Genomic DNA, 12,159 nt, shown 5'->3' on the forward strand with positions numbered 1-12,159 from the left:
AAAGTAAAGTAGGGCTAGTGAATTTTTAATCATGGCTAGTACATTTTTTAAATCCCTGATCCCATGGCTAGTGGATTTTATAAAAATTCTAGAAGCCCTGGACTGAATGTCAGCAAAGTGTGTTGAATGTCAGTAATGTGGGTTTGAATGTCAGTAATGTGACATTATTACATGGATGGAGGGTTTTTTGCAGTCACTCTTTAACACGTGTTACCGTTGGAGTGCGCCCTCATTTCTTTTCATTGGTGTATTATGCTTATAACTATACGAACATAACATATTTTCTTGTCTCTTAAAGGAACATTTCACAAGATTTTCTGCACATTAAAAGCGATATTTGTGTTAGCGTCCAACATACAGTTATACTGACACTTTGTTTAAACCGAGAGGTAAATTGCCGCCGCCACCCATACAAGAGGTATAACTATATATATATATAATTTTGCATAGGCATGGTAGCTCGTATTAAGGTGTGTTTTTTTATGTATCAGTCGTGGAGAATTGGTTGGAACGGGGAGTTGGGGGTAAAAAAAAAAATACATGGTTCTAAACACGATTACAGATAGTGTGTGTGTGTGTGTGTGTGAGCTTGTGTATGAGGGAGTCCCAGTTCTAAGATGCTCAGTCGGGGATCGGGGGGGGGGGGGGGGGGGGGGGGGCATTTTTATTTACGTGTCAACACACGCGTATACGTACATCCCCAGCACGCACAAACCGACATACTGCCACCTAACACTGTCACACACATGCATGCACGCAGTCACACACTCAAACGTACACGCATAGAAAAGAAAACTTAAAGAGTTATCCACGACACTGCAAAAACAGGCCCGCAAGAACCGGGCGCACTTGGGAGACAATGACGTGTTTGTTGTAAAAAAAACAGAGATGTACAACATGTTAGTTGATACCAATACATTAACATCCACTCAAAAATAAAAAAAATCCTTCGCCACTCACATTCAAACAATCCACCCCTCCACGTGAAATGTCCTTGCTACTAACCTGTTTGACCCAACAGAATGTCAGGTTTCATCTACGCTGGCAATCAACATAATAAATATATGGGGCCTAATTCACTATACTCTCGTAACTTTGCGATCTCGCAGTGTAATGCTAAAAGACTTGCAAAGAGGATGCTTTGTGAATTAGGGCCATGATATCATAAAATCGTTTAACTTTTAGTAAAGACAATACAAGGCTCAAAATAGCGGACTGCGAAAAGCAAAACGTGGTCCATTCTTTAGGCGCGGCTGGTGAAATAAAATTTCACCTGTTAAAATTACTAACAAAATGTCATTTTTCAAGAGACATATCATCTCATCTTCTATTAAACTGAGACTGAGCTCGTGATTCTGTTCTATTTTAATTGTATAATGCTCTAAATTACATCTGGATTGCCTTGTTTTGTCACACACTGTCCCAAAGCCTCCACTCGCTCAATGCCCTCTAATTTCCAGCAGACCATATTTTTGTCTTAGCAGGCCATATTTCATTTGATCTTCTAACTATTTTAAAAGAATTACAGCCAACCGTATTTTGCTTCCTATTTCGAGCCCTGCAGTATTATGATCCATTCAATTTAAGAAATAAGCATACATGTATGAAATTCATTTTAAAAACACTCAACTAATTGTTGCACCAACTTCTGGTCCTTCGCTGGCGAGTGATAGTGGGAATGCAGTTGCGAAAACGAAAAAGTAATCTTCTAAATTTACAAGTACTAACGGTGTCTATCATTGCCATGTAATAATTTTGCCTTCATTAATGTACCGCTATTTAAACAAAAATTTCTAAATTCATCCCTCCCCCCATTAACTAAATACGGTCCAGCAATGCTAGAACGCAATGCAGTTTCCCGGCGAAGGACATCCAGAATAACAGTATTCATGTATACACAGTGATCGTAATGGCGATGTTGGTGAGTGATTGTGAAGCATGCGAACTCGTCTATGCATCCCTGGGATTCGCTGGACTCGACGGTAACCTCCTGTACACATTGGTGTTAGCTCTCAACCAGCCTAGTGTGGCCACTGTTTGCAGTCGTTTACTACTCTCTGGATCATGAGCAAAACCTTTCTCATACAGAACCTTCTTAACGTAATCAAGAGGACGGTTATTAACATGGGACAGTCCTCCCTGCCCGGGCACGGCCCAGCTCAAAACAATGCCTTCTTTAGCATGGCGAGCTATGTTGTCAATGTAGATACCCTCGTACATACTCGGGATGTGTTCGGCAACTTCTAAACTCATAATCCAGTCATAGAGCGGAAGTCCGTACTGCGGCGCCGTGAGGTCAAGGAACTCTACCACACCTCCACTGGTCTCCTTACAATAGGGGGCGCCGTCGTAAGCGTCGTAGAGTCGTAGGCGCTTTGTGGAATCGATGTATTTTTTGTAGTCGCCTGGCCCGTCGCCGAAGCTTGCTACTGCTTTTCCTTCAAAGAATTTTGACAGGTCTTCAGCAAGAGGTCTGTCGTGTATGTGATTCCCTCCTGTCGAGCTGCTGGCCGTTCTGCACCACCCTCCAGATGCTGAAACTCCAACGTTTACCTGAAATGAAGAAACAATAATAAAGATAATATTATTATTAATAATAGATGTTTCTAACGACGCACTCAACGCATTTTGCATTACCGTTATATGGCGTCGGATAATACGGTAAAGGACTGCAGGTAATGGGCTATTCTTTCCGATTAGCACAAAGGGATCTTTTTTTATGCAGTATACAGGATAGTATATGCCATGGATTTTATTAAAGCAGTTGTGGATCACAGTCTGAAACGAGAAGTAGTCCAATAGGTCGATCCTAGACAAACAGTGGCACATCAAACGAGCGTTTTACCACTGAGGTATGTCCACCACCACCACCACCCTCTCTACACCCACCCCCCCCCCCTCCAAAAAAAAAGAGGGAAAAAAAGGAGAAAAGAATAAGAATAAAACTATAAGCAAAAATAAAATCATAAGCAAATAATCTGCACACAATAAGTCCAAAACCCAAGCAACAAAATAAAACAAAAAACCTCAAACAAACGCAGACGTACACTTTTTGGTTTCTGCAGTCAGACAAACATACCAATAGAAATGATTTTCATTCAGCCACTTTTGTACCATATTGCTGCGGACACCATGATCTTCTATACAACAGTCATAGAACACAAAGGACCTGGGCCCTGTTCCACGAAGCAATCTTAGCACTAAGATCACATTAAGTGCATAACTACTCTTATGCACTTAAGGTGATCGTAGCGCTAAGATCGCTTCGTGGAACGTGGCCCTGTAGTGTTATTTTTTTCCCGTCCCAACCCGTGACACACAACCTGTACTGGACTAGACACTGCTGAATAGTCTCTTTAATTAATTAATTAATGTGCAACAATAATAATGGTGTCGTTAAATAAAACAACTTTTAAATGATTGCAGTGATGAAAGTGGATTTCGAAAAACAAAACATCCTGAAATTTTAATACTGGTGGCCGGGTTAGGATTTCACAATGGTCTGAAATCTATTAGTAGCAAGGGATCTTTTATATGCACCATCCCACAGACAGGGTAACACATACCACGGCATTTGATATAGCAAGGCACCAACTTAGCCCCAATTCATTAAATTGTCACAACTTTGCCTCTGGTTGGTTGGGTTTTTCGTGTTATTTTATTTTATTTTTTATATATATATATATATTTTTTTATTTTTTTTTTTTTTTTTTTTTTTTAGGGGGGGGGGGGTGTTTTTGTTTCCTTAAGCTATACTTACTTTTTCTCCCGATTTCTTGCGCACTTCCAGCATTTCACAGCTCTGTCTGGAGAAATTGTGTTTCATCGAATTGAGCATCCTTGAGAGTCGGATTCGATCCTGGTGCAGTTTCTGTTCTCCTACACACGACTCCCTCGTGTTGCTGAAGGAGGAGGATTGCGCGGGAATTAGGTATTTCAGCGGCGTGATGTTGTCCTGGATTGTATCACGGTGGTACGTTGCCATGAACACGAAAAACGTCAACAGAAGAAAAAAGACGGACAAGAAAGCTTCACGCCTCGTACAAGTAAACATGATTGTTTGCTACACGTTTCTGAAAAAAAAAGAAAAAAAAAGAATATATTATTTTGTTTAAAATCTTAAACAAAATACCTCAGTACATTTTGGACTGGCTATTGGGGGTCCAAGCAGGCACGTGTGCAAAGGGGGGTGGGGTGGGGGAGATTGGGTCGAAATACCCCATACCCATTTAATTCCTTTTTTTCTCAATGTATTTTCAGGGTGAGCATACCGGACCCTAAAAAAAAACCACAAGAAAAACTTCACTTGCCACACCCTCCTACACATACACTCACACCTAAACACTGCACAATTTTCTGCACACACACACATGCCAACATGTGGTTATTTTGACATTTTGTGTAGCCGTGACACAGAGGAAACGAGCTACCGTCACATTGAAACAACAAAATAGGCATAGGCGTACAGGCTCCCATTTTTGTAGGGGGTGGGTGGGGAAGGATATTTTGAGCGAGTTAAACGAAAATGCCAGAATTTGGAAAAACATTATTTAATCATAATATTATTAGCTTCTATACAAAGTTTTAAAATGTACTTACCTTGATTTTATGTATTGTATTATACTTTTCACCCACAGCTATTATTTACATATACTTACCATTTGTGACACCCAATAGCCGATGTGTATTTTTGTGCTGGGGTATCGTTAAACATCCATTCATTCATTCATTCATTCATTCATTCATTTATTCATTCATTAATCATATTAGCATTACTACCAAACAGCTGCGCCTTTTTACATGGATTAATACTAATTTTGAGGGTAGAATGATGGAAATACATGGTAAAAAGGTCTCAGGTTAGTACATTTTGCACGAATATCTGTATAATTGTTTATACTCTTTTCGATTAGCAGCAAGGGTTATTTTATATGCACCATCCTACAGACAGGGTGGTACATATCACGGCCTTTGATATACCAGTCATGGTGCAGTGGTTGGAACGAGAAATACCCCAATGGGCCCACCGATGGGGATCGATCCCAGACCGACCGCGCATCGAGCGAGCGCTTTACCGCCCCTCCGAAATTAGAAAGAAAAAAACCCCTAGATTTTACCCTCTTAAAGATTTAACGTTCCAAACATTTTGACCACAACCAAGCATGTATCGCATCTGCTTATGATTCAAGTTTGTTTTGTTTAACGACACCACTAGAGCATATTGATCAATTAATCATAAGCTATTAAATGCCAAATATTATATAATTCTGACTCCCAAGAAAGTTGATAACATACTAAAGTCTGGAGGACCTGCGTATAATATGGTGACAAACACTAGCTGGAAGAGTTTAAAGGGGATTTCAAGATGGTGTCCAAAAACGGCATCCAGGACGTTTAACGGTGTATACTACCCAATCAAATCCCATAGACGACAATAGTAACATAGGTGTCTAAATCTCCTACATTCAACGTATCAATCGACACATACACCGCGGATATACCGTAAATACTACCCCCCCCCCCCCCTCCCTCCCATACACACACTTAAAGTAAATCAGAACAAAGAAAGAACATGAAGGTCGATAAATAACGAGCTACTCTCGAACCACTAACGAGCTACACTCGATTTCCAAACCTATACTAGCTCAAACATTTACCTTTCGACCGACCGTTCAAAATTGCGCCAAAATTACTCAACAAAACTGCGCACCTTTTCTCTTTGGTTTAAATCGCTCCACTCAAAATTCCATAGCACCACCATCCCCATCCGCCTGCTACCGATTCAATCGGACTGCTGGTGCTCCCTTGCACCTGCCAGTGCAGACGGTCCCTCCCCCCCCCCCCCCCCCCCACCTTTCCTGTCTTGGACAGAGAGGCCGGCCAAGGCCGGCACCTGTGCCCACGACAGGCGTGCGCTACAACAGCTTGCTCTGAATGTGCACGTAAAACCCTTTGACCTTGACCTTGAAAGAAAGAAATGTTTTATTTAACGACGCACTCAACACATTTTATTTACGGTTATATGGCGTCAGACATATGGTTAAGGACCACACAGATTTTGAAGGGAAACCGGTGTCGCCACTACATGGGCTACTCTTTCCGATTAGCAAACAAGGGATCTTTTATTTGCGCTTCCCACAGGCAGGATAGCACAAAGCATGGCCTTTGTTGAACCAGTTATGGATCACTGGTCGGTGCAAGTGGTTTACACCTACCCACTGAGCCTTGCGGAGCACTCACTCGGTGTTTGGAGTCGGTATCTGGATTAAAAATATCATGCCTCGACGGGGATCCGAACCCATTACCTACCAGCCTGTAGATCGATGGCCTAACCACGACGCCACCGAGGCCGATAAAATCAGAACAAATGCGGGGTGGTGTGGGGGTGGTGGTGTGGGGGGGGGGGGGGGGGGTAAACTGCTCAGAGATAACGGGAAGCGTCTGTGACTACACCAGTCTGTGACTACACCAGTTCTGTGACTACACCAGTTCTGTGACTACACCAGTTCTGTGACTACACCAGTCTGTGACTACACCAGTTCTGTGACTACACCAGTCTGTGACTACACCAGTCTGTGACTACACCAGTCTGTGACTACACCAGTCTGTGACTACACCAGTTCTGTGACTACACCAGTCCTGTGACTACACCAGTCTGTGACTACACCAGTCTGTTCTGTGACTACACCAGTCCTGTGACTACACCAGTCTGTGACTACACCAGTTCTGTGACTACACCAGTTCTGTGACTACACCAGTTCTGTGACTACACCAGTTCTGTGACTACACCAGTCTGTGACTACACCAGTTCTGTGACTACACCAGTCTGTGACTACACCAGTTCTGTGACTACACCAGTTCTGTGACTACACCAGTCTGTGACTACACCAGTTCTGTGACTACACCAGTTCTGTGACTACACCAGTCCTGTGACTACACCAGTCCTGTGACTACACCAGTCTGTGACTACACCAGTCTGTTCTGTGACTACACCAGTCCTGTGACTACACCAGTCTGTGACTACACCAGTTCTGTGACTACACCAGTCTGTGACTACACCAGTTCTGTGACTACACCAGTCTGTGACTACACCAGTTCTGTGACTACACCAGTTCTGTGACTACACCAGTTCTGTGACTACACCAGTTCTGTGACTACACCAGTCTGTGACTACACCAGTTCTGTGACTACACCAGTCCTGTGACTACACCAGTCTGTGACTACACCAGTTCTGTGACTACACCAGTCTGTGACTACACCAGTTCTGTGACTACACCAGTCTGTGACTACACCAGTTCTGTGACTACACCAGTTCTGTGACTACACCAGTTCTGTGACTACACCAGTCTGTGACTACACCAGTCTGTGACTACACCAGTTCTGTGACTACACCAGTCTGTGACTACACCAGTCCTGTGACTACACCAGTTCTGTGACTACACCAGTCTGTGACTACACCAGTCTGTTCTGTGACTACACCAGTCTGTGACTACACCAGTTCTGTGACTACACCAGTCTGTGACTACACCAGTTCTGTGACTACACCAGTTCTGTGACTACACCAGTTCTGTGACTACACCAGTCTGTGACTACACCAGTCTGTGACTACACCAGTCTGTGACTACACCAGTTCTGTGACTACACCAGTCTGTGACTACACCAGTCTGTGACTACACCAGTCTGTGACTACACCAGTCTGTGACTACACCAGTTCTGTGACTACACCAGTCTGTGACTACACCAGTCTGTGACTACACCAGTTCTGTGACTACACCAGTCTGTGACTACACCAGTTCTGTGACTACACCAGTCTGTGACTACACCAGTCTGTGACTACACCAGTTCTGTGACTACACCAGTCTGTGACTACACCAGTCTGTGACTACACCAGTCTGTGACTACACCAGTTCTGCACAAAAATAGTCATGCTATTTTTAGTAGGACCCCGCACGTGTTTCAAGCACAAGACAACTTGACACAGTGGTACGAGATGAAATAAAATTGCATACATTTTTAAAAACACTGTTGTAGTTATTACTAGTGGTATTAACTGCGCGATAAAAAGTCAGGTGCACCTCGAACTTTGATTCAGCCGGATGGTATTTGGTTTAGTACTACTTTAAGGGTTGTGGCAGGCATATAGATTTTCCGATAGGTAAAAGTTAGTTTTGTTTAACAACAAAAACCCAGAGTACGCTCATTTATTATATTATTCATCGACTATTGTATGTCAAACATTTGGTAATTTTGACTCGTAGTATTAGAGGAAACTTACAGCACTTTCCCACAGACAGGACAGCACATACCACGAATATTTTCTGATAGAAGAATGTATATAGTACATTCAGCTATACAATAAGACTTAGTGTTGGGGTTTGTTTGTTGTTTGGGGGAGGGGTGTTTGTGTATGTTTTTGCTGCTTATTATTTCTCCAAAGACGCCACACAAATATTTAACACAGTGACAAAGACACTTTTGCTAGGATGTGATTATATAGATGATTTAAGCGTTTTTAAACTTTAGCAGAGTTCCCCTTCACCTATCTTCATGCATACTGGTTGGTTTGTTGTAAAGCAAAGTATGCGTTTTTAAACTTTAGCAGAGTTCCCCTTCACCTATCTTCATGCATACTGGTTGGTTTGTTGTAAAGCAAAGTCATTTCATTTCATTTCAACTTATTTTTCGTGCTTACATCAAATTAAGGTTCAAGCACGCTGTCCTGGGTACACACAATTCAGCTATCTGTGCTGTCTGTCCAGGACAGTGTGTTAGTTGTTAGCTGTTAGTGATTAGTAAAAGAGAAGAGGGTGTAGTGGTCTTACCAACCCAGTGAGTCGTTAAAACACGCTCTGGGTGGAAGCCGATACCGGGCTGCGAACCCCGTATCTACCAACCTTATGTCCGATGGCTTAACCACGACGCCACCCTTGCTACTAATGTAAAAATGTAGCGGGTGTCCTGTCTAAGACTATATGACAAAATTACGAAATGTTTGACATGCAATTAGTCAATGATTAATAATCAATGTGCTCTAGTGGTCTCGTTAAACAAAAACTGTAACTGTATAACCTGCAAATACAATTGCTATTAGACTCTCTAAACATTGTTACACCAGTCAGTCTGCAGTTGGTACTGAATGGTAGATCAACATTAAATGATGACACTTGAAAACAAATAGTTCATTATGTTCAGAACAAAGCGATTTAATCAATAAAAAACCCAGTCTGATTAAATCAACACCAGCTGTGCCGAACCGATCTATTATATATTAACTAACATAGTCGGTCTGTCTACTTTATTTGTTTTGTTTCATCTTTTACATAGTTTTGAGTTCCTACGTATTTAATACGTTATTGATGTTTATATTCTAATAATAGTTGTATTAGCCGATATTGTCATTGTTATTTGTAATTCGAGGAGGGCGTCGTAAGTTGGATACATCTGTGCAGTCCTTTTGTAGGTCATATACATTAAACTGTTCCAATCAATATATGAATGCATGTATGCCATTTGTGAGAGGGTAATAGTGCATTTACACTTTTACCATATCAGAAATGTCAGAAATAATTGCCTCACAGTGGATTTACAAATTACAGTGCACAGCCAGGTATACGAAATTTCTTTAGGTTGAACTATTTTAACATGCGCCTGTACCACTAAGATTTCAGGCATGCCCATCCCGGGTCCTGTCTCTGGATAGCCAGGGACTTGACCTGGGACAGAAATGTTTTAGGTCAATACCGTGAAACACTGCAAATAAAGGTATTGTTCGTAATGGTTGTAATAGCTCCTAAGTTCATGCGCCATATCTCCGAGAGAAAGAAAAAGGGCTTAAACCACGTGCAATTCAAACTTGGTTTGCAATTCTTCACGATAAATGTATATGCGAAATGTAAGCTCAGTATCATTTAGGCTTAGTATCTTGACGCAGTGCAAACACGCCAATTGTATATGCAAAATTTACGCTCAGTATCATTTAGGCATAGTATCTTGACAGTGCAAACACGACAATTGTATGTGCAAACACGACAGTTGTATATGCAAAATGTACGCTCAGTATCATTTAGGCTTAGTATATTGACGCAGTGCAAACACGACAATTTAAGTGCAAAATGTACGCTCATTATCATTTAGGCTCAGTACTGTGACGCAATGCAAACACGACAATTGTATATGCATAATGTACGCTCATTATCATTTAGGCTCAGTACTGTGACGCAATGCAAACACGACAATTGTATATGCAAAATGTACGCTCATTATCATTTAGGCTTAGTATCCTGACGTAGTGCAAACACGACAATTGTATATGCAAAATGTATACTCATGATACTGATTATCATTTAAGCTTAGTATCTTGACGCAGTGTAAACACGACGATTGTAAACACGACGATTGTATATGCAAAGTGTACGCTCATTATCATTTAGGCTTAGTATCGTGACGCAGCGCAAACACGACAATTGTATATGCAAAACGTACGCTCATTATCATTTAGGCTTAGTATCTTGACGCAGTGCAAACACGACAATTGTATATGCAAAACGTACGCTCATTATCATTTAGGCTTAGTATCCTGACGCAGTGCAAACACGACAGTTGTATATGCAAAACATACGCTCATTATCATTTAGGCTTAATATCTTGACGCAGTGCAAACACGATAATTGTATATGCAAAATGTAAGCTCATTTATACTGAGTATCATTTAAGCGTAGTATCTTGACGCAGTGCAAACACTGCAATTGTATATGCAAAACGTACGCTCATTATCATTTAGGCTTAGTATCCTAACGCAGTGCAAAGTACCAACAACTGTGATGATTGTTTATCTCCTAGGTCCAACGGCCATAATAATTGTCAAAAATGGTGAAATCGCAATCAAACTTAAACTTCATTAATAACTCTAGATAACTCTTTCTTTTTTTAAAATGGGATCTTTGTCCGGTTCACGAATCCATATGTATTATGGTTCGACGTATCATGAAAACAATATGAAAACCATTGTGTCAACTTACCTTCAGTCCATCACTTAGTTTAAATAGTTCAGGCTCTGTCAACGCTATCGCCACATTTCACATACATACAAACTGACGGTCGAGCTATAAATTGTCGCTTGTCGGTGGAAATACGTCATTCGCGGTCAACAATATATGTTCGTTAGTGTGCATACTTGTAGAAGCAAGGCGATGTTTCCATTGACTGGAAATCTAATATCTAATCCGCAACTCATATGTGTAGACAGCGCTACTGATATCCATAGAATCGATTTGTTTTTAAAGGTCTAGGCTCATGGCATATTATTAATACACGGTATGTGTGTGTGTGTGTATATATATATATATATATATATATATTAAAAATAAAAATAAAAAATACCACCCCAATTATTAATAGCGACTTTTTGTAAAACGCTTGGGAAAAAAACACTGATCCAGTCGATTCGTATCGCATCAGACATGTGACGTAGCATGTGGCGGATTCCACTCATGCTGTTAGTAAGTCAACATGGAAATAAAATGAAAATTAACCTAGTACAAATATTAGAACGATCAGAAACACATTTAATATACAGCCACTAATATTTTATGCAGAAACATATATTTGATATGTAATTACCATCGTTAAAAAGTCTGCGTTAGTCGATGATAACATCTTAAAAAATTGCACCAAACTCAGGAATGTCCCTTTAAAAAACAGCTGATTCTTAACGGACGCTAGTTTGGACATTAAATTTTTGGTCAATCTATTCTAATGGTACAACGCTTGGTCACGAAAGAGGATAAAATCTGTTAGGGGTCTCAGAAATACTTAATAAAACATGTCTCTAACCAATGAAGCAGTGCACAATCTGAGATACACTACAAATTGTTTTATGTCTGTCATAAATAAACATTGTGCATAAATGTAGGCACGCCCTTGTATCCAAAATGATTTGCATGTCCGGTGATTCGGCGCAGTAGATGTGGATCGGTGACCCCGCTATTTATAGACCGCCCATGACCGCACTTTGTAGCCCATAAACGCTACATTATTGTCCCAAAATTTTGTTTTTGTCTTGTTAAAAATATTACTATGAAAATAAACTATCACACATGACACTTCGCATGTTCGGTTTCCAAGTCGTTTTCTTGACTGGCACATTACTGCAGATGCATA

The 12,159-nt window shown here is 40.9% G+C and overlaps 1 protein-coding gene across 9 annotated transcripts in view; it reads right to left on the minus strand.

The window, feature by feature from the left end:
• Nucleotides 1–36: 36 nt before the first annotated feature.
• Nucleotides 37–12,159, minus strand: part of LOC121382174 — a 110,953-nt gene continuing 98,830 nt past the window's right edge. For all 9 annotated transcript variants that reach the window (XM_041511692.1, XM_041511696.1, XM_041511694.1 and 6 more), the window contains 2 exons: nt 3,761–4,073; nt 37–2,553 (listed from right to left, as the gene is read on the minus strand). In XM_041511692.1, the coding sequence (XP_041367626.1) occupies nt 1,951–2,553; nt 3,761–4,054 (897 nt within the window). In that variant the 5' untranslated portion in view covers nt 4,055–4,073 and the 3' untranslated portion in view covers nt 37–1,950. The remainder of the gene's footprint in view (nt 2,554–3,760; nt 4,074–12,159) is intronic.

Source organism: Gigantopelta aegis, chromosome 9 (assembly GCF_016097555.1).
Source record: "Gigantopelta aegis isolate Gae_Host chromosome 9, Gae_host_genome, whole genome shotgun sequence".
NCBI classification, from domain to species: Eukaryota; Metazoa; Mollusca; class Gastropoda; order Neomphalida; family Peltospiridae; genus Gigantopelta; species Gigantopelta aegis.